This window comes from Carcharodon carcharias, chromosome 16 (genome assembly GCF_017639515.1).
Source record: "Carcharodon carcharias isolate sCarCar2 chromosome 16, sCarCar2.pri, whole genome shotgun sequence".
Lineage (NCBI taxonomy): Eukaryota > Metazoa > Chordata > Chondrichthyes > Lamniformes > Lamnidae > Carcharodon > Carcharodon carcharias.
Genome location: NC_054482.1, coordinates 100,230,331 through 100,253,921, shown reverse-complemented (window position 1 = coordinate 100,253,921; position 23,591 = coordinate 100,230,331). Strand labels below are relative to the sequence as shown.

The window sequence follows — 23,591 nt, the reverse complement described above, 5'->3', positions numbered from 1 at the left end:
AACATTTTGGCATTTTTATTTTGCTTGTATAACAGCACAAGTGTGAGAGGAAGATAAAATAAATCTTTTTATTAATGATCAGAAAAATTAAGAGCCCACTTGGTGAAATCTGCTAGGTGCATTATTTCTTCTAGTAGGCAAGCTATCAATTGGTTAAACTAGACATAATTTACGTGTACAAATTAGAAAGTATTTTCCACTATAACCTCAGAAACTACAATTTTATCCTTATGAATTTCAGAGGGTGCATAATATAGTATAATAAACAATTTCTAATTCGAGCCAAGTTTAAAAAACCATTCTTAGCTCAAAAATTGTAATTTTCAGTCATACAGACAAAAGTTATCAGGACTTCAATATGTAAACATTATAAGAATCATATTCTTGCAAGTCTGCATTCAATACCTATTGAACACAGATGCACGAAGCATAGTCACTTTTACAAACTCATAAATAATTACATGATTTGATTAAAAATCAAATTGTCAAATAGACTGGTTCATTGAAGATAGAATATCTTCCATGATACATATCTCAGCACAGCTGAACAGTTCTTTCATTCTCTAAATTGTGTTTAGCCAAATAAGCTAACTTGCATTTATGAATAGGGGAGGAGAGAGTAGTTGGTGGCACTCAGAACTGTTTAAACACTTTATTTATGACTTTGTGGAAAGATTTAAGGTTTTGGGCAAGAGATGTGAAGAATCCCTATTTTACGCAGCGAGTGGTAATGACACGGAACTCGGATGCTGACGAGGGTGGTAGAAGCAGTGATGATAAAATGATTTCAATGGGAAATTAAAAGGGCACTTGAGGGAAATAAATTTGCAGGGATACGAGGATATAACAGGGGAACGGAACTGCTCCACAGAGAGTCGGCATGGATTTGACGGGCTGAATGCCCTCCTATGCCATAATGACTCATTGTGACTTTAAGAATATCTAGAATGAGGCACTTGTTTAGTTTTTCTTCAAAATTTATTTTTTAAATTTCATCTTCTTGCGATTCTTTTTGCCTGCAACAAGCGCTGCCTTCTCTGTTATGATCTGCTGATATTTTTTCTTGTTATACCTGAAAAAACAAACACACACTTTGCAATCATCTTCACTTGCAATATATTAGTTAAAAGTAATACAACATCTACATGTAAGCTAGTCTCCTAGCTACTTATGAGTTATTAAGGCATTATATACAGTCTCCTTTTTATAGTAAACAAAAACAGAATTACCTGGAAAAACTCAGCGGTCTGGCAGCATCGGCGGAGAAGAAAAGAGTTGACGTTTCGAGTCCTCATGACCCTTCACCTTCTGTTGAAAGGTCATGAGGACTCGAAACGTCAACTCTTTTCTTCTCCGCCGATGCCGCCAGACCTGCTGAGTTTTTCCAGGTAATTCTGTTTTTGTTTTGGATTTCCAGCATCCGCAGTTTTTTGTTTTTATTTTTGTTTTTATCTCCTTTTTATAGTGATGCTTAAAATCTGACCAAAGCCAAACTCATCCTGAATGCAGAACGGTTAGGGAGTGTAAAAAACAAAAATCACTCCTGGGAAGGGGCACACAAAGGCAGGATTTTACTCTCTGGGAAATCTGATCAGTATCAGTGTTTGCCTGCAGAAGCTATCATAGTTGACTGGCTTGCCGATGCACACAGATCACACAAAAAAAAATGTTGAATTTTGGTGAGGCACTACAGGGCAGCCTGAAACCATGTCACACCACTACCTTCAGATGTAGAAGAAACCTGAGGCAAGGGGAACATCAAAAAGCATAAACTACTAAGTCTGAAAGTGAAGTGAATTTGTACTTTTAAAGTATTCTTCATTCCTGCATCCAAAATTATCTTCAAAGATTGATAATATATCTCACTAATCTAATTGATTTACCTTTTGGATGTCGCTAGCATGCTGAATAGGGATGCTGTCTATATGGACTTCTAGAAAGCAGTTGATTAGGTTCCATGCAAAAGATCATTAGCGAAAATGAAGCTCACGGAACTTGAAGTAACCTTGTGACATGGGGTTTGTACTTAGGTGGGAGACAGAGAGTCAAAGTAAAGTTCTCCAATTGGTAGGATGCAACAACTGCTGTTCCGCAGGGGTCCATACTGGGTACCACATCTCACCATATATTAATGAAATTGATGAGTGGAGCATTATATCCAAGCTTGTTGATGGTGTTAACTCAGGAAGTACAGTAAATTCATGTGGATGGGAGCAGGAACTTACAAAGGTACATAAGATTAAGTGAGTGGGCAACTATGGATAATGGAATTCAATGTCGTGAAGTATGATGCCATGCGCTCTGGATCTAAAAGACAAATTGGAATATTTTCCTGAAAGATTAGAAGCTGTAGCAGAGCAGACAGATACAGTATCCAAATGCACAACTCAGCAAAGGTTAGTACCTTGGTCCAAAAAGCATTTAAGGTAATGCAAATATTGGCCTTTATCTCAAGGGGATTGGGATTCGAAAGTGAACAAAATACTGCATACTCATATGAAAGGTCATCAGATGTTAAGTCTGTTTTTCTCTACAGAAGCTGCCTGACTTGAGTATTCTAGCATTTTCTGTTTTTATTTCAGATTTCAAAGGATTACATAAGATACATGACACAGAAACAGGCCATTCGGCCCAACCAGTTCATGCGGTGTTTATGCTGCACTTGAGCTTCCTTTTTTCCTCATTCAAACCCATCATTGTAACCCTCTATTCTTTTCTCCCTCATATGCTTGTCTAGCTTCCCCTCAAATGCATCTATACCATTCAATTCGACCACTGCCTGTGGTGGTGAGTTCCACATTCTCACCATTCTTTGGATGAGGAAGTTTCTACTGAATTCCCTTTTGGATTTCTTGGTGATTATCTTATATTGATGTCTTCTAGTTATGCTCTTGCCCCCACCTCCCAAAAGGAAACATTCTTTTCGTATCAACTCTATCAAAACCTTTTTAAGACCTCTATTAGGTCACCCCTTGGCCTTCTTTTTTCAAGAGAGAAGACCGAATGGCCTCCTCCTCTTCATATGTAAATGAAAAAACATACCGTCGGAATTCAACATCTGCCAGAAGCTCCTCCACCATTGTCCGCTTTCTTTGCTTCTTAGGAATGCGGGAGTGATAGAAGTCTACTGGGTTGTCCAGAACTTTTCCAACCTACAAAGAAAGATGGATAAGAATAATAATATACTGGGACTATCATAAAAGATACATTTTAAAAGTTACACTGCTGGAGCAAATAATAATTACAGAACTGGTACTGAGTAAAGTGGTCTAATTTAACACACGGAGGATCAAAGCTAGGACTTGCTAGTATCTACAGCTCAGCTCCAGTCTATGGAGGTGCTTTATACCAAGGCAACACAAAATACTTTGAAACAATGATGTTAATTTCCTATATCGTAGCTAATACTATAATTAGACCCTTCATTTTCTTCACAATCACTTGCTTCACAACAGTGTGGGACACTTTTCTTCAGTGTCTAGCATAAGGCTTATGCTGTTTTAGGCACTGTAAATAATTTTAGGCTCAATGACCAGCTTCATGGTTCAAGCTGTCCGTCTCTGCATTTCACATTTCCAGGTAGGCCCGGCAATGAATAAGAGATAACTTACCTAAAACCACCTGCATCTCTCCCTCTATTGTGACTTCTCAAACTGAGAGTATGGATATCAATATGTAGTTCTGGATTTTCCACAATGCCTGTCCAATGGTTTATAAGTCTGAGCAGTTTAATGTACCGGCAAGGCCAACTTTATTTATTGCCACATATTACAACCTGGCTGCATAAAGCTATAGTGAAATGAATCACATTACATAGCACAGCTCATCTGTTGATACATACCTGGAAATACTTAGGGAAGCCTTCACGGTCATTCTTCTTATAGAAACGTTTGGGATTGATTGCAGCCCTCATTTTCAGTGCCCTCAGATCATTCTTCAACTCATCTGTTAGATCAGGAGCCTTCATGTTGTACCAGCCATCCCCCGTTGTCTTTGCACGTTCTTCCTAAATGTACAAGAGTTCAAAATAAAGGCAGGATAATAAAGGCATGAAAGTTCTACAGAGATAGGTTCATTTTACTTAGAGGTTTATTCTTGTTTACTAAATATAATAATATTATCAGGGAAATACAGAATGCACAAGCTATGGCTAAATGGAAATCACTGTAATGCCATGGTAACCATACGTACCCGGTGCTTTTTCTTCAGTTGACGAATAGACTCTTTTAAAGGTGGAACACATTCCTGTTTTTCAAATTCTGGTGTCAGGATGGTATTTGCCAACAGCTAAGGAACAGAAACATCAAATTACAGAAATGTTCTTCCAGAAATGCCTATTAGTTTTTCAAATACCAAACGCAACGAGTATTATTACCAGGTATCTAACTGCTCCTCCAACCAATACCTGGCCATGATCCCTTCCACATATCTTAACGTCCAGTTCAGTCAGGTACAGAACATTAAAAATAAAATCAAATTGTACCCTCGCACCTCCTGAAGGGGCTAGAGATTCCTCAGTATAGTTCCACATCCTCTTGTACTTTCTCCAAATGACCATTTATGACCCTAGGCATAGAGTGTTGGCAGTCATGGAGGGGAGGTGAAGGGTGAACTTAATAATTGAGACCAATCCCTACCGTGCCCGCACCTTTCTAACCAAAGACACCACCTGGTGATCGAGGCAAATGCTCAAGCTGAATTGTATTAATGAATCAATGTACCAATCTCTTACAGTCATTTATTGTTATTATACCTGACCTAGCCCTCCATTATGTATAAAATGACTTCTACGCTACTGTGGAAATTAATTCATTTCATTTAGCTGGTAACAAGACATCAAAGTGGGTGCCATTTTTGTCTTTGCTTTGAATAATGGTTTGGGTTGGGCAAAACAGCTTTTGTATTAAAAAAGGTAAACATAAATAAAATGAATAAGCTAAAAAAATCACATTCTGATGCCACTCAGGCATGTTTGAATTTTTAAAAATACTCAGCTCGACATTCACGGATGTAGGCTTGTTGGCAAGGCCAGTGTTTTTTTTATTCATTCACGGGATGTGGGGTTCGCTGGCTAGGCCAGCATTTATTGCCTATCCCTAGTTGCCCTTGAGTAGGTATATCCACAGTGCTATTAGGAATGGAGTTCTAGAACTTTGACCCAGTGACAGTGAAGGAACGGCAATATAGTTCCAAGACAGGATAGTGAGTGACTGGAGGGGAGCTTCCGGTGGTGGTGTTCCCATCCATCAGCTGCCCGTGTCCTTCTAGATGGTAGTGGCCATGGGTTTGGAAGGTGCTGTCGAAGGAGCCTTGGAGAATTCCTGCAGTGCATCTTGTAGGTGGTACACACTGCTGCTACTGTGCATTGGTGGTGGAGGGAGTGAATGTTTGTGGATGTGGTGCCAATCAAGCGGATTGTTTTGTCCTGGATGGTGTCAAGTTTCTTGAATGTTGTGGGAGCTGCACTCATCCAGGCAAGTGGAGAGTATTTCATCACATTCCTGACCTTGTAGATGGTGGACAGGATTTGGGGAGTCAGGAGGTGAGTTACTCTTTGCACAATTCCTAGCCTCTGACCTGCTCATGCAGCCACAGTATTTATATGGCTAGTCCAGTTCAGTTTCTGGTCAATGGTAACCCTCAGGATGTTGATAGTGGGGGGTTCAGTGATGGTAATGTCATTGAACATCAAGGCGTGATGGTTGGATTCTCTCTTGTTGGCAATGGTCATTGCCTGACACTAGTGTGGCACGAATGTTACTTGCCACTTGTCAGCCCAAACCTGGATATTGTCCAGGTCTTGCTGCATTTGGGCATAGACTGCTTCAGTATCTGAGGAGTCGCAAATGGTGCTGAATATTGTGTAATCATCAGCAAACATTCCCACTTCTGATCTTATGATGGAAGGAAGGTCATTGATGAAGCAGCTGAAGATGGTTGGGCTGAGGACACTACCCTGAGGAACTCCTGCAGTGATGTCTGGAGCTGAGATGACTGACCTCCAACAACTACAACCATCTTCCTTTGTGCTAGGTATGACTCCAACCCAGCGGAGAGTTTTCCCCCTGATTCCCATTGACTCCAGTTTTGCTAGGGCTCCTTGATGCCACACTCAGTCAAATGTGGCCTTGATGTCAAGGGCAGTCACTCTCACCTCACCTCAGGAGTTCAGCTTTTGCCCATGTTTGAACCAAGGTTGTATTGAGGTCAGGATCTGAGTGGCCTTGGCGAAAATCAAACTGGGCGTCAGTGAGGTTATTGCTAAGCAAGTGCCGCTTGACAGCACTGTTGATGGCCCGTTCCATTACTTTACTGATGATCAAGAGGAGGCTGATGGGGCGGTAATTGGCTGCATTGGATTTGTTGTGCTTTTTGAGTACAGGACGTATTGGGCAATTTTCCACATAGCCAGTTAGACGCTGGTGCTGTAGCTGTACTGGAACAGCTTGGTGCAACAAGTTTTGAGCACAAGTCTTCAGTACTATTGCCAAAATATTGTCAGGGCCCATAGCCTTTCCAATATCCAGTGCCTTCAGCCCTTTCTTGATATCACGTGGAGTGAATCAAATTGGCCGAAGGCTGGCATCTGTGATTCTGGGGACCTCCCGAGATGGATCATCTACTTGGCACTTCTGGCTGAAGATTGTAGCAAATGCTTCAACCTTATCTTGTGCACTGATGTGCTGGGCTCCTCCATCGAGGATGGGGATATTTGTGGAGCCTCCTATTCCAGTGAGTTGTTGAATTGTCCACTGCCATTCATGACTGGATGTGGCAGGACTGCACAGCTTAGATCTGATCCATTGGATGTGGGATCGCTTAGCTCTGCCTATCACTTGTGGCACATTATTGCCCATCCCTAATTGCCCTTAGGTGTTGGAGAGGTGCCTTTCTGACAACTAAGCAGCTTGCTAGGTCATTTCAGAGGGCAGTTATGAGTCAAAAACATTGCTGTGGCTCGAGTTAGATATAGTGGTGGGTGAGGATGGCCAATTTTCTTCCCTGAAGCACTGAGTCATAAAGTTATTTAAGGCACAGAAGGAGGTCACTCAGCCCATAAAGTCCATGCCTGCTGTCCATGAAGCAACCCAGTCAGTCTCATTCCTCCACTTTTTCCACACATCCCTGTAACTTTAATTTCTTCAAGTGTCCACTCACTTTCCTTTTGAAATCATTGACCGATTCTGCTTCTGGGCAGAGTGTTCCAGGTCATTATAATTTGCTGTGTAAAAAATGTTCCTCACACTCCCCCTGCACCTCTTGCCCAAAACCTTAATTTGGTGTATCTTAGCCCTTGTGCTATCAGCCAAGGGGAACAGTTTTCCCATGTCAATCTTATCCAAACCTGTCATAATCTTGTATACTTCCATCAAATCTTTCCTCAATCTCATTCGCTCCACAAACAACCCAGTTTCTCCAATGTAACCTTGTAGCTAAAGTCACAAACTCAGGAACCATTCTGGTCATTCTCCTCTGCACCTTCTCAAGGATCGTCATATCCTTCCTGAAGTGTGGTGACCAGAAGTGGACACAATACTCAGTTGTGGGCTAACCAGAGCTTTATAAAAGGTTCAGCACAACATCCCTGCTTTTGTACTCAATACCTCTACTTATAAAGCCCAAAATTCCATATGCCTTGCTAACCATTATCTCAGTATGTCTTGCTACCAAAGATCTATGCACATGCACACCCAGGTCCCGCTGTACCTGCACTGTTTAGAACTGTGCCATTGAGTCCATATTGTCTCTCCTTATCCCACCTGCCAAAGTACATCACCTTAGTGAATAACATTAGTGAGCCAAATGGGTTTTTACAAGAATCCAGTAGTTACACGGTTAACTATAACTGACGCTAGTTTTTAATTCCAGATTTATTTAATTAACTGAGTTTAAATTCTCCAGCTGCTGTGGTGGAATTTGAACTCATGCTTCCAGATCATTAGTCTGGGCCTCTAGAGTACTAGCCCAGTAATATAACCACAAAGTTACCATTCCTACTGAACTCACATCACCCCTGAGCTGTGATAATTGGGCCTTCTTTGTAGGAGACAATTGCCAGTAATGCATAAGACTGCAAGCGCTTCCCACAGCAATGAATGTGGCTGAAGGCACATTCCTGTGTACTCTAAGCTGTGTGAGTGAGTGGCTATGCAGCAGTCCAGAGCTTAATGCACCAGGGATAAACAGATCGTGCACAAGGGATCCCTTTAAGATGTGCTTGTGCGTGACAATCGTAAAGGAACTGCAGAATGCAACAAACGGGCCACGCACAAAGTGAAGGGAAATTAGAGGGAAACACTGGCTGAAGGTCTTCAATCATGTATTTCTACCAATTGCTGACTCAGGCACATTGCCGCGATTCTCAGATACTGTGGTGGCTCAGTCAATGTTCCCTACCCCTATCAAACCCAACATCATCTCCCCATTCCTTAAGATGCCCAACCTCGACCAATCTGACCCTCTGTAACTACAAACCTACTTTGCTTCCACTAGGAGCCATAAGTATAAGATAGTTATTAGCAAATACAAGAAGAAATTCAGTGGGAAATGGAAAGTGGTTAGAATGTGGAACTCTCTACCACAAGTAGTTCAGGCCAGTAGAAGTCAGAATCATAACAGCACAGGAGGCGGCCATTTGGCCCATCAAGTCCATGCCAGCTCTCTGTAGGGCAATTTAATCAGTAGCATTCCCCCTCTCTTCTGCAACTTTATTTCTCTCAAGTGCCCATCCAATTTACTTTTAAAATCATGATATTCTCCATTACCACCGTCATAGGCAGCGAGTTCCAGGTCATTACCACTCACAGCATAAAAATGTTCTTCACATCTCTCCTGCTTGTATTTCTGCCCCAAAACCTTAAAATCCACCAGCCCTTGCACCACGTAGCATAGATGCATTTAAGGACAAGTTAGTTAAACACACAAGGGGCAAAGGAATAGGTTAAACTGACGGGCTGAGATGAGGTAGGATCTGACAAGACTTGTGTGTAGCATAAACACTGGCATGGACTAGTTAGGTAAAATGGCCTGTTTCTGTATTAGACAGTGTTATTCTCAAGCTTCTGGATGTTTTGTTGCTCCAAACTCTGCACTTTGCCCTGTTTAAATGCCTTTAGCTTAACATTCATAAATTTTTAAAAAATCATTTCAACCAATACGTTTATGCCCAACATACATGCTTCCTGAGCAATAATCTTAAATCATCACTTCAGTAACAGAACTGTAACCATTAGTATTTCATAATTGTGTAGCACAGCCCAAAATGCTCTCTGCACATACAAACCTGGGTCAGAAAAACAGTATCCTAAATTGTACTGGTCATTCAAGTTTGACACAGCATAAGTTAAAAAAAAACACATGTTTGACTTGTTAATACCTGCATTGACAACAGTGGGTTAGAATTAAACCAAGGATAGGAAACAGGTCAGAATGCACCCAAGTGTCTTACCTCATCATTTTTCTTTTGCTCCTTTAGCTTTTTAAAGGCTTTAGAATTGGAGCCCTGCTTGTCAGGATCAAAGCATATGTACAGGCCACCTAGTTCCTTCAGACTTAGTCCTGGATCAATACTGCTTGATGATTCGATTCTGGAATATAAAAAAAAAATCCATTAATCTGATAAATTATCCAACATACTTGAGCTGTGAACTTTAAAACATTCCAACACAGATTTTCGACATTAGTGCTATACAATATGGGTTAATACTGAAGAACAAACCATGCTTTCGGCATTCTAGTGACACTTTACTCTTACACTGAAAAGGTAACAATAATTATTTCCTCTCTTCTAAACAATTTTCTACATGCTCCGAGTGAACTTGGCGATTCTTCCCAGCAGTATGGTTACATGGAGTCAGGCACCCTCTGGTACATCGCCCAAATACCCACTGCACACCTCTGAGGCAAGACTGAGTGCTGGAAAGCTAGGGAGCTATCGTGTTTGGGGGTGGGTGGAGGGAATCATAACTATACGTTATCCTATCCTCACTATGTCCATTCAGGTGAATAGGGATGGGAAGCAGAAACTCTTGTCTGGCTCCTTCATCTTAACTGGTGATTTGTAACATTCTTGCTGCCATTCTAAAAGATGCCAGCTAGATGTCAGGATAGTTTCCATTTTTTCAAAACCAAATTCTGTTTAGTTCCAATGAACAGCTCTGTTGAGGCCTGAAAGTTCAGGTTTAGGGGACATTCACTGTTTAAATGCTATTTTACATTCCATCTGCGACTCTACACCAAGTAAACTTATATATTTCTTCCAATGTTATTCCCTCTGGTTGTTTTATGGTAGATATAAAGGAAACATTTAGCACATGACAAGATGATGGAATTAACAGGGAAAGGGTTACATAGTACAACAGCCAGAGGGAGTGTGGGCGAGTGATACAAAACTCTCAGTGGCATGGAAAGGTGACACTTGTACACTCATTTTGTTTTTATTCTTTCATGGGATGTGGGCATCTCTGTCAAAGCCAGCATTTCTTGCCCACCCCTAATTGCTTTTGAGCCACTTTCTTGAACTGCTGCAGCCCATCTGTTACAGGTACAGCCACAGTGCTGCTGGTAAGAGAACATCAATACAGTTCCAAATCAGGATGCTGTGTGGTTTGGAGGGGAAAATGCAAGCGTGGGGTTCTCATACATCTGCTGCCCTGTCCTGCTAGGTGGTAGAGAGATACCATGATGTGCCGGTGGTGGAGGGAGTGAATGCTTAGGGCAGTGGATGGGATGCCAATCAAGCAGGCTGCTTTGTCCTGAATGGTGTCGAGCTTATTGAGTATTGTTGGAGCTGCACTCATCCAGGCATGTGGAGAGTATTCCATCATACTCTTGATTAGTGCCTTGTATATGGTGGACAGGTTCTGGAGAGTCAGGAGGTGAGTCACTCACCTCAGAATTCACAGCCTCTGACCGGCTTTTGTAGCCACAGTATTTATATGGCTAGCTCAGGTCAAGTTCTGGTCAATGGTAACCCCAGGATGCTGACAGTGGGGGATTCAGCGATGGTATGGGGAGATGGATACTTTCGCTACTGTTGGAGTTGGTCACTGTCTGGCACTTGCATGGGGCAAATGTTGTCACTTATCAGTCTAAGCCTGACTGTTGCCCAGGTCTTGCTGCATATGGGCATGGACTGCTTCAGTGTCTGTGCATTTGAGAATGGTACTGAACATCCCCACTCCTGACCTTATGATGGAAGGTCATTGATGCAGCAGCTGAAGATGGTTGGGCCTAGGACACTACCCTGAGGAATGCTGAGTAAGTGCTGTTTGATAGCACTGTTGACGACATCTTCCATCGCTCTGCTGATGATTGAGGGGAGGCAGATGTATTGGATTTGTCTGCTTTTTGTGGACAGGATACACTTGAGCAGTTTTCCACATTGCTGGGTAGATGCTAGCGTTGTAGCTGTACTGGAACAACCTGGCTAGGGACGTAGCTAGTTCCAGGGCACAGGCCTCTAGTATAATTGCTGGAACATTGTCAGGACCTCTTGCCTTTGCAGGATCCATTACCATCAGCCATTTCTTGATATCGCGTGGAGTAAATTGGTTGAAAATTGGAATCTGCGATACTGGGGACCTCAGAAGGAGGCTGAGATGGATCCTCCACTCAGCACTTCGGGCTGAAGATGGTTGCACGTTTAGTCTTTTGCACTGATGTGCTGGGCTCCATCATCATTGAGGATGGGGATATTCATAGATTGTCTTCCTCCTGTTAATTTGTTTATTTGCCCACCACCATTCAAGACTAGAGGTGGGGGGACTGCAGAGCTTAGATCTGATCCATTGGTTGTGGGATCACTTAGCTCTGTCTATAACATGCTGCTTTTGCTATTTGGCATGCAGTAGTTGTGTTTGTAGCTTCACCAGGTTGTGATCTAATTTTTAGCCTTTAAAAACTTATTCATGGGATGTGGGCATCACTGGCTAGGCTGGCATCTATTGCCCATCCCTAATTGCCCTTGTTCAGAGGCCATTTAAGAGTCAACCACATTGCTGTGGGTCTGGAGTCACATGTAGGCCAGGTAAGGACGGCAGATTTCCTTCCCTGAAGGGCATTAGTGAACCAGATGAGTTTGTCTGGTGTTGTTCCACATGCCCTCCTGAACTCTTCATGGAGCCAGAGTTGATCTCTTGGCTTGATGGTAATGATAGAGTGGGGGATATGCCAGGCCATGAAGATACAGGTTGTGATTGAATACAATTCTGCTGCTGATGGCCCGCAATGTCCCATAGTTACCTAGTTTTGAGCTGCTAGATCTGTTCTGAGTCTATCCCATTTAGCAATGTTGTAGTGCCACACACAACACTATGGGGGGGGGTATGCTCAATGTGAAGACAGGACTTCGTCTTCACAAGGACTGTGAGGTAGTCACTCCTACCTATACTGTCCTACAATCTCATGGACAGATGCATCTGCAATAGGTATCGTTGGTGAAGCTTTATAGAAAGTGCGGTGTCAGGGAAATTTTTGGGTGCTCCCAAAGCTTTTATGTAAACAGATTTACTACTTCCATTTATCTATTTAATTTTCAAAAGTATTTCATTGTCTGAAGAGTGTTGGTAAAATACAAAAGCAAAATACTTCTAACATCTGAAATCTGAAAAAAAATGATAATCTTGGAAAAACTCAGAACTGGCAGTATCTGTGAAACTAGAAACAGAGCTAATGTTTCAGGCTGAAACCTTTCATCAGATTTGGAAAGAGTTAAGAGATATAACACGTTTTAAATAAGTACAGAGGTGGGGAAAGTTTGTGGGGGTCGGGGGGGAGATAGTGGAAAAGGGAAGGTCTGTGGTAGGTGGAAGGAAGGAGAGATTAAATGACAAACGCGATGATAGTGCAACATGCAGGCAAAAGGAGAGGATAATGGGACAAGAAACAAACATTGGTGGTAATTCCCATTTATACCTCCTCTAGACCTACTTCTCACAGGTCTTTGCTCTACTTCTTTTTCCCTTCCCTCCTTTCCCTACCTCTGTACTTGCTTAAAAACTGCTACATCTCAACTTTTGCCAGTTCTGATGGGAGGCCAAAATGTTAACTCGGTTTCTCTCCCCAGATGCCACCTGACATGCTGATTATTTCCAGCACTTGTTGCTTTGAAAAAACACTTTCCAAATGACAGAAAAACTATTGCTTTACTCACAAACTAGACTTGGTTTTCAAAATATCATCGTCTTCGTCTTCATCTTCATCGATAAAATCATCATCATCTCCCTCTTTCTCCGACTCATCTCTGTCACCAGGTTCTTCTCCACTTTCACTGCTTTCCTCCTGTTCTTCTCCACTCTCCTCCTTTTCACTCAAGTCTAAGTAATATTTTCTATCTTGATCTATTCCGGGTTGCTTGTCAATCACAAACAGCTCCCTATCCTTTGCCAAAGGGCTTCCTGTTGTGTCAGGAGGAATGGCAGAGGGTTCAGATGAAACAACAGGTCCAGATATTACATCTGTGTTGGATTCTTCCAACATGTCATTGTCACCATCCTCCAAGGTTCCTTTGTCTTCATCACTACTAAGCAGCAAACAGATAGTGGCTGGAGTGGCACTTTGGGTTTCATAATCTAAACTTGTCTCTCCAACTATTTCAATCAGATTAATTTCATGAATTTCTGTTTCATCTGGCTTTTCCTTTTCTGTTTCCGGATTACTTTCTATAATGTTGCTCTCTGAGCACTGGTCATTCTCTCCCAACCTATCATTCAGTTCTATTGGCTGCTCTGGACAGGGCTGCGATTCAGCGTGGACGATCTGTTGCTCTCCAACAATTTTTTGTTCTTCAGGTTGAGATTCAGTAATGCTTTCTGACTGAGTTTCAACTCTGCTGCTCCTGGTCTTCCTTCGACTAACGGGTGTCCTTAACCTAGATTCTGCCTCCTAAAAAAAAAAGACAATGTGTGTTTTTGATTTTTACAGTAAGGCTGGTAGATGATTGATAAGCATGCAACAGAAATTGTTTTTATTGGCTCTTTCTTTGGAATGTTTCTTCATTCCAAACATTTTTGCATCTTGCTAGAAAGACCATGTTCGCGAAGAATTGTTTGGGTTGATGACTGAGAGTCTTGCTGCTAAGCCTGAAACCGCAATTCCTGAAACTGTTTAACGTTAGGTTTTAAGAGCCAGATTATTTATCAGGAAACTGACAAAACTTTAGCTGGTGAGAAGCTGAGGGCAGAAACTAACTCTCAGAATGAAACGAACAAGAAACAGTTTGCAGAGCTGACAGAATATCAAGCCATGCAGATCAGGGATTGGTGCCGTTACACATTCAATCCCTGAAGTTAAGGAAGATGAAAGAAAAAAATGGAAGCTTATGATGCATACCAAGGGCCCATTACAGCAGAAAACCTAGAGAAGGATAAAAAGTGCAGAGGTGAAATTAAGAAGGAAATTAGGAAAGCAAAGAGAGGGTATGAAAAGGTACTGGCAGGTAAAATTAAGGAAAACCCTAAGATTTTTTTAAATAAATATATATAAAGAGATAACTAAAGAAAGAGTAAGGCCTCCTAGACAGCCAAAAGGTAATCCAAAACAAAAACAGAATTACCTGGAAAAACTCAACAGGTCTGGCAGCATCGGCGGAGAAGAAAAGAGTTGACGTTTCAAGTCCTCATGACCCTTCAGCAGAACTGAGTAATATTAGGAGAGGGGTGAAATATAAGCTGGTTATAAGGTGTGGGGGGGGGTGGGGTTGTAGGGACAAGCAAGCAGTATTAGGAGCAGATAATCAAAAGATGTCACAGACAAAAGAACAAATAGGTGTTGAAGGTGGTGATATTATCTAAACGAATGTGCTAATTAAGAATGGATGGCAGGACACACAGATACAGCTCTAGTGGGGGTGGGGTGGAAAGACTAACAGGGCATAAAAGGTATAGATTTAAAAATAATGGAAATAGGTGGGAAAAGAAAAATCTATATAAATTATTGGAAAAAACAAAAGGAAGGGGGAAGAAACGGAAAGGGGGTGGGGATGGAGGAGGGAGTTCAAGATCTAAAGTTGTTGAATTCAATATTCAGTCTGGAAGGTTGTAAAGTGCCTAGTCGGAAGATGAGGTGCTGTTCCTCCAGTTTGCGTTGGGCTTCACTGGAACAGTGCAGCAAGCCAAGGACAGACATGTGGGCAAGAGAGCAGGGTGGAGTTTTAAAATGGCAAGCAACAGGGAGGTTTGGGTCTTTCTAGTGGACAGACCGCAGGTGTTCTGCAAAGCGGTCGCCCAGTTTACGTTTGGTCTCTCAAATGTAGAGGAGACCACATTGGGAGCAACGAATGCAGTAGACTAAGTTAGGGAAAATGCAAGTGAAACGCTGTTTCACTTGAAAGGAGTGTTTGGGCCCTTGGACGGTGAGGAGAGAGGAAGTGAAGGGGCAGGTGTTGCATCTTTTGCGTGGGCATGGGGAGGTGCCAGAGGTGGGGGTTGAAGAGTAGGGCATGATGGAGGAGTGGACCAGGGTGTCCCGGAGGAAACTATCCCTATGGAATGCTGCCGGGGGGTTGAAGGGAAGATGCGTTTGGTGGTGGCATCAGGTTGGAGTTGGCGGAAATGGCGGAGGATGATCCTTATAATGCGGAGGCTGGTGGGGTGATAAGTGAGGACAAAGGGGACCCTATCATGTTTCTGGGAGGGAGGAGAAGGCGTGAGAGCGGATGCACGGGAGATGGGCCGGACACGGTTGAGGGCTCTGTTAACGACCGTGGGTGGAAAACCTCGGTTAAAGGAAGGAGGAGGACAGGTCAGAGGAATTGTTTTTGAAGGTAGCATCATCAGAACAGATGCGACGGAGGCGAAGGAACTGAGAGAATGGGATGGAGTCCTTACAGGAAGCGGGGTGTGAGGAGCTGTAGTCGAGGTAGCTGTGGGAGTCGGTAGGCTTGTAATGGATATTGATGGACAGTCTATCACCAGAAATTGAGACAAAGAGGTCAAGGAATGGAAGGGAACTGTCAGAGATGGACCATGTGAAAATGATGGAGGGGTAGAGATTGGAAGCAAAGTTAATAAATTTTTCCAGGTCCCGACGAGAGCATGAAGCAACACCAAAGTAATCATCGATGTATCGGAGAAAGAGTTGTGCGAGGGGGCCGGAGTAGGACTGGAAGAAGGAATGTTCCACATATCCCATAAAGAGACAGGCATAGCTGGGGCCCATGCGGATACCCATAGCCACACCTTTAATTTGGAGGAAGTGAGAGGAGTTAAAGGAGAAATTGTTCAGTGTGAGAACAAGTTCAACCAGACGGAGGAGAGTAGTGGTGGATGCGGATTGTTTGGGCCTCTGTTCGAGGAAGTAGCTAAGGGCCCTCAGACCATCCTGGTGGGGGATGGAGGTGTAGAGGGATTGGACGTCCATGGTGAAGAGGAAGCGGTTGAGGCCCAGGGAACTGGAAATTGTTGATGTGAGGTAAGGTGTCAGAGGAATCACGGATGTAGGTGGGAAGGGACTGGACAAGGGGAGAGAGAAGGGAGTCAAGATAACGAGAAATGAGTTCCATGGGGCAGGAACAGGCTGACATGATTGGTCTGCCGGAACAGTTCTGTTTGTGGATTTTGGGTAGGAGGTAGAAGTGGGCCATCTGAGGTTGGGCGACTATCTGGGTGGAAGTTGGGGGAGGAAGATCTTCAGAGGAGATGAGGTCAGTGACAGTCCTGGAAACAATGGCTTGATGTTCACTGGTGGGGTCATGGTCCAGGGAGAGGTCGGAGGAAATGTCTGCGAGTTGACGCTCAGCCTCCGCGAGGTAGAGGTCAGTGCGCCAGACAACAACAGCACCACTCTTGTCAGTGGGTTTGATGACAATGTTGGGGTTGCACCTGAGAGAACAGAGTGCAGTAAGTTCAGAGAGAGACAGATTAGAATGGGTGAGAGGAGCAGAGAAATTGAGAAGACTAATGTCACGCCGACAGTTCTCAATGAAAAGATCAAGAGAAGGTAAGAATCCAGAGGGAGGGGTCCAGGTGGAGGGAGAATATTGGAGGTGGGTAAAAGGATCCGTTGAACGGGGAGAGGACTCATGCCCAAATAAGTGAGCACGGAGATGAAGATGGCAGAAGAGTTCAGCATCGTGCTGAGCCTGAAATTTATTGAGATGAGGGCATAAGGGTATGAAACTAAGTCCTTTGCTGAGCACTGAACGTTCAGCGTTGGTGAGGGGAAGGTCAGGGGGTATAGTGAATACACGGCCGGTGCTGGGATTGGAAGATGGGGTGGGGACGGAGGGACAGGCAGGGGTGGAGGGTCCTGGATGGGTGTTGGTGTCGATGAGTTGTTGGAGCTTGCGTTCCTTAGCACTTGAGAGAAAGAGAAAAAGTTTCTTGTTGAGGTGTCGGATGAGACAAAGAATAAAATGAAACTGGGGGCATGCGCAGCTTTGAAAAAGGGTATAGCAGTGTTGCTGGAGGGAGAGGTCAAGTGTGGTCATATGGCGGCACATGGCACTGAGCGTGGATCTCAGAATGCGACAGGAACAGCAGTCCGAGAAACGTTTTATGTCCCGGAGATACCTGTAATCCTGGATGGGTTCGAAACAAGAGGGATGGAATTTCAGTTGAAATCCCCATGGGGTAAGTCGGAGACAGAGACAGTCACTGAGAAAGGAAATATTGCTGTGAAAGCGGGTTTTAGTAAACACCTTGTCGTCCCCGTTCACCCCCCACCCAAACCTTAAACCAGCTTATATTTCACCCCTCTCCTAATATTACTCAGTTCTGCTGAAGGGTCATGAGGACTCGAAACGTCAACTCTTTTCTTCTCCACCGATGCTGCCAGACCTGCTGAGTTTTTCCAGGTAATTCTGTTTTTGTTTTGGATTTCCAGCATCTGCAATTTTTTGTTTTTATAGCCAGAAGGTAATCCATGTGTTAAGGTGGAGAACATGGGTATGGTTCTTGATGAATATTTTGTGTGTCTTTTTCACAAAAGTGAGGGATAATATAGGCCTTGGAGTGTGGAGGAGTGTGAAATATTAGATGAAATTAACATAGTAAGACAGGAAGTAATAAGAGGTTTAACATCTTTGAATGCAAATAAATCCCCCAGGACTAAATGTATCAAAGGCTGTTAAGGGACGCAAGAAAAGAAATGACCTTCATTTTCCAAACCTCTCCGGCTACAGGTGTGATGCCGGAGGACTGGAAGACTGCAACGTTGTACCATTCTTTAAAAAAAGGGAGAGATGAATGAACCGAGTAATTACAGACCAGTCAGCCTAAACTTGACCGTGGTAAAATGGTTGGAAAACATTCTGAGGGACAGGATAAATCTCCATTTAGAAAGACACGGATTAATCAACGACAGTCAGCATGGATTTGTTAAGGGAAAGTTAAGTCTGACTGGCATGATCAATTTTTTTTGAGGGGGTAACAAGGGGAGGATGATTAGGGTAATGCATTTGATGTAGTCTTTATGGAGTTTACAAGACTTTTGATAAGGTCCCAGACTGGTCATGAAAGCAAAGCCCAAAGCAAAGTTGGATCCAAGATTGGTTCAGAGGCAGGAAGCAAAAGGCAGTGGTCGACAGGGTGTTTTTGTGACAGGAAGTCTGTTTCCAGTGGAGTTCTGCAGGGCTCAGTGCTAGGCCCCTTGCCTTTTGTGATCTATATCCATTATTTGGACTTGAGTGTATGATCATTATTGACTTGTATGATCAATAAGTTCACAGATGAAGTTGGCCCTATGGTTGATAATGAAGAAGAAGGATGTAGACTGCAGGAAGGTATCAATGGACTAGCCAGGTGGACATTACAGTGGAAAATGGAGTTTAATCTGGAAAAGTGTGAGGTTGGGGAAGGCTAACAAGACAAAGGAATACACATTTAGTGGTTGGATTCTGAGAAGGTCAGAGGAACAGAGGGACCTTGTAGTGTATGTCCACAAATCCCTGAAGGTGTTTAGACAGATAGTTAAGGTTGTCAAGCTAGAATACAGGATACTTGTCTTTACTAACAAGGGCCTAGAGCAGAAGAGCGGTGAGGTTATGTTAGAACTATATGAGACATTGGTTAGGCCACAGCTGGAGTGCTGCATGTTGTTCTGATCGCTGCTCTGTAGGAAAGATGTGATTGAACTAGAAAGGGTACAGGGGAGATTTCCCACCACTGAACATCGAGCCATTGTTTCCAGGACTGTTACTGACCTCATCTCCTCTGGAGATCTTCCTTCCAGTTTCCAACCTCAGTCTCCCAAACTTGGACGGCCCGCTTCTACCTCCTACCCAAAATCCACAAACAAGACGGTCCCGGCAGGCCGATCGTGTCAGCCTGTTCCTGCCCCACGGAACTCATTTATTGCTATCTTGACTCCATTTTCTTTCCCCTTGTCCAGTCCCTTCCCACATACATCTGTGACTCCTCTGATCCTACATCATATCAACAATTTCCAGTTCCCTGGCCCCAAGCACCTCCTCTTCACCATGGCCATCCAATCCCTCTACACCTCCATCCCCCACTGGGATGGTCTGATGGCTCTCGGCTTCTTCCTCGAACAGAGGCCCAAACAATCCCCATCCACCACTACTCTCCTCCGTCTGGCTGAACTTGTTCTCTCACTGAACAATTTCTCCTTAAACTCATCTCATTTCCTCCAAATAAAAGGTGTGGCTATGGGTACCTGCATGGGCCCCAGTTATGCCTGTCTCTTTATGGGGTATGTGGAACATTCCTTTTTCCAGTCCTACTCCGGCCCCCTCCCACAACTTTTTCTCTGGTACATCGATGATTGCTTCGGTGCTGCTTCATGCTCTCATCTGGACCTGGAAAAATTTATTCATTTTGCTTCTAATTTCCACCCCTCAATCATTTTCACATGGTCCATCTCTGATGCTTCCCTTTCCTTACTTGACCTTTCTGTCTCAATTTCTGGTGATAGACTGTCCACCAATATTCATTACAAGCCTGCCAACTCCCACAGCTACCTCGACTACAGCTCCTCACACTCCGTTTCCTGTAAGGACTCCATCCCATTCTCTCAGTTCCTTCGCCTCCGTCGCATCTGTTCTGATGATGCCACTTTCAAAAACAGTTCCTCTGACATGTCTTCCTTCTTCCTTAACCGAGGTTTTCCACCCACAGTGTTTGGCCCATCTTCTGCGCATCTGCCCTCACATCTTCCTCTCCCTCCCAGAACCATGATAGGGTCCCCCTTGTCCTCACTTATCACTCCACCAGCCTCCACATTCAAAGGATCATCCTCCACCATTTCCGCCAACTCCAGTATGCCACCACCAAATACATCTTCCCTTCAACCCCCTAGCTGCATTCCGCAGGGATAATTCCACCCGGGACACCCTGGTCCACTCCTCCATCAACCCCAACACCTCAACCCCTTCCCACAGCACCTTCCCATGCAACTGCAGAAGTTGCAACGCCTGCCCCTTTACTTCCCCTCTCCTCACCGTCCAAGGGCCCAAACACTCCTTTCAAGCGAAGCAGCATTTCACTTGCACTTCCTTCAATTTAGTCTACTGCATTCGCTGTTCCCAATGCGGTTTCCTCTACATTGGAGAGACCAAATGCAAACTGGGTGACTGCCTTGCGGACCACCTTTGGTCTGTCCGCAAGCATGACCCAGACCTCTTTGTCCTTTTGTCTATGACATCTTTTGGCTATCTCCACCTATCACTGGCCCTCTATCCAGCTCTACCTGTCTCTCCTCCCCCCCCACCCCCCCACCTAAACTAGCTTATATTTCATCTCTTTTCTATTTTTACTTAGTTCTGTTGAAGACTCAGAACGTTAACTGTGTTCCTCTCTGCAGATGCTGTCAGACCTGCTGAGTTTTTCCAGATATCTTTATTTTTGTTTTGGATTTCCAGCATCCGCAGTTTTTTGCTTTTATCTTAGATTTATGAGAATGTTGCCTGGACTGGAGTGTTTTTATTAGGAGGAAAAATTTGATAGGCTGGGGCTATTTTCTTAGCAACAGAGGCAGCTAGGGGAAATCTAATTGAAGTGTATAAAATTTTGACATGTCTAGACAGAGGGATGGGAAGGTCAAATTCCCCTTGACCGAGGGTCATAATTATGGGAGAGGCAGGAGGTTTACAGAGTATTCAAGGGGAACTTTTTTCACTCAGAGTGGTGGGGATCAGGAACTCACTTTTTGAAAGGGCGTTAGAGGCAAAAATCCTCATAACATTTAAAAAGTACCTGGATACACACTTAAACTGCTGCAATCCACAGGCTATGGACCAAGAGCTGGAACATGGGATTAGTCTGTCCAGTCTGTACCACTCCTGTTTCACCTGAAATGATTGTGTCCATTTACATTTGCATTTTAGCTGTCACTCCAGATCCAAGTCCATTATTCCTTTCCCTGTTTTTTGTCCCCTCAGGCCCTTCTCTCCTGTATCATCCATTTTTTATTCTCCCCTCTCCTTCTCCACCAAATTCCATTGGTATTTTGCCTCTACCATCCTTGAATGAGTCCACAGTTATACTCTATGCCTCTCAGCATTTGCTGAAGTGCACATTGAGGCACCACCTCGGTAGGAACAGAAAATTCAACTGTTGCATCCGCCTCACTTTCCAGCCAGCATGTTGGAGGAAGGGAGCGCTAATCTTGGCAAACTCCATAATCATCCCTGGACCAGCTGATCATCAGTGCAGCATCTCCACATTGCCCTCAAAAGTGTTTGTTAACTTGCAAACAAAACTTTATTGACATCCATACCCATACCGTGGACGATTACACCAACATGCTACTGGCTTGGACTGAAACATGGCTCAGGGATGACAACGCCTGGGTCTGTAGCAAATCCTTCTCGGCTGACCACAGCTTCTACCACCTCCCCAGCCCGAAGTGCTCTCATCACCACCGGGTTATGCTTTTAATCTTTCCAACTCCTCTGGCATCTTCTCCTCTTTGGAGCGCCTCAGCTTGGTTCCAGCCCCCTCACTATTCCTTTTAAATGGAATATCCTCCGCATTGCACAGCGTATCCATGGTGATTTAGGCCTGTAACGGTACCCACCCGCCCCTCTCAATTCACTGCCCTCCCCATAACCTCTTGCCTCCCTATCCACAGGCACTCAATCCCTCTGCCTCGCGCCCTCTCCACGCCCAGGGACTGACTGGACCGTCTTTCCACCCACCCCCATCCCACGTGTCCCCAGCCCCCGGCGGGAGAGAAGCTTTAGGCTCCCGTTTCGCCGGCCTCTTGCCACCAACACCGGCCGGGAGGGAGTGAGTGAGTGAATGCGTGACCTACCTCCCCAGCTTCCACCTTGCCGCCCTGGGTTTGCCTGCCGCTCCGTGTCTGCACCATCTCGCAACTCGTAGGCGCACCACTTCCGCCCGCTGCCACACCGAGGCTTTCCCCCAGGTACTTCCGCCCGGTGTTGCCTCGAACCAGGCACCACCGCCTCGGCATCGCGTCCGATTGGTACCGAGTTCGAACAGTCCGCACTGTTCAGATCAGCCCAGAGAGGATGACTAGCAGTCCCTTACATACACTCATTTATATATATATATATATATATATATATATATACACACATAAATAATATATTGATGTCGGTCATTCAGTTTGAGATCATTAGCAGCCATAGGCTGTTTCAAACCTTTCCATTTAACATTGTCTCTCTCCCTGGGACACACACTGCAGCTCTGGTTTGAACAGTGAGTGCAGCTCCATCCTCTTGCTTGCAGATGGCTGAGCTCAGACACTGACCGGCTCTTCTCGCCCTGAATGCCGATTGGCCTGACGTAGTCTGGTTTTTTCCCCCCTCGTTCTAGACTTGTAATAATTTGCTTTTTCATTCCTTAATTTTTAATGGTGCAAAATATCTAACAGGGTGATAAGCAATTAGGTACATTAATAATGTAAGTGATGGTCCAGAACAGAGAATGACCTGGAAGGTCGATCTGATGATTAAACCCATGTCGTTGCGCATGGACTAAAAACATTAGGTGGGGTTGTGCACTTTAAGATGAATGATTAAGAAACAAACACAAAACATATTTGACAACTGCAACAGCACAGATTTATTTTGCACATGTAATGAACAGAACTTTCCACGCAGCTTTGCTACAAAGGTCAAACCAAAAGGGGAGATTTTGAGAAGGCATTTTTTTAACTGAGAAAATTTCATGATTTATGCTGACAAACCAGAGCTTTAGGGATGTTATAAACAAAACTGAAGCAGCTGAAGAATCCACTAGAAATTGTAGGGCAAAGAGGAGGCAGGATACACAAAAGGCCAGTGAGGGGTTTATCGAATACCGAAAGGCAGTATAAGCTAAACGAGGTTCTGAGACAGCCGATTGGCTTCACAATGATTTGAAGATTGACAATTTAAAATTCAATTCAACAAATGAATCAGAGTTTGCTCAAATGTGGTGATGCAAAGGGCATTTATGCTATAATGAATGAATAAACTAGAGATTTAAAAGAGATAATGATAGTGTCAAATTGTAACAACTTTGTAGCTGGAATGTCAGTATAAATCATGAAAGTGAGACTAGATTTTCAATATGCTGCAGCTTCTGACTATTTCCTAAAATCTTCTTGAAAATCAGTCCCTTTATCAATAACAGATAAGTGCATTAATAAAGTGTACTATATATAAAGTATAAATCCACCATTTG

The 23,591-nt window shown here is 43.8% G+C and overlaps 1 protein-coding gene across 1 annotated transcript; it reads right to left on the bottom strand.

The window, feature by feature from the left end:
- dnttip2 (deoxynucleotidyltransferase, terminal, interacting protein 2) lies at positions 1–22,335 on the bottom strand. Its single transcript, XM_041208746.1, has 7 exons — positions 22,213–22,335; positions 13,154–13,884; positions 9,449–9,587; positions 4,192–4,287; positions 3,842–4,006; positions 3,043–3,152; positions 1–1,072 (listed from the first exon to the last, which is right to left on the bottom strand). Exons 1-7 carry the CDS (start codon positions 22,267–22,269, stop codon positions 979–981), a joined length of 1,392 nt encoding a protein of 463 aa, XP_041064680.1. The 5' UTR covers positions 22,270–22,335; the 3' UTR covers positions 1–978.
- Positions 22,336–23,591: the final 1,256 nt, after the last annotated feature.

Excerpts from the sequence above, each read along its gene's own strand:
- dnttip2 (XM_041208746.1), bottom strand. The coding sequence starts at position 22,269 with ATGGTGCAGACACGGAGCGGCAGGCAAACCCAGGGCGGCAAGGTGGAA. Across the intron at positions 9,588-13,153 it reads TTGAAAACCAAGTCTAGTTT|AATCGAATCATCAAGCAGTA; the intron begins GTGAGTAAAGCA and ends TTTATATTCCAG. Across the intron at positions 4,288-9,448 it reads AGCAAAAGAAAAATGATGAG|CTGTTGGCAAATACCATCCT; the intron begins GTAAGACACTTG and ends TCTGTTCCTTAG.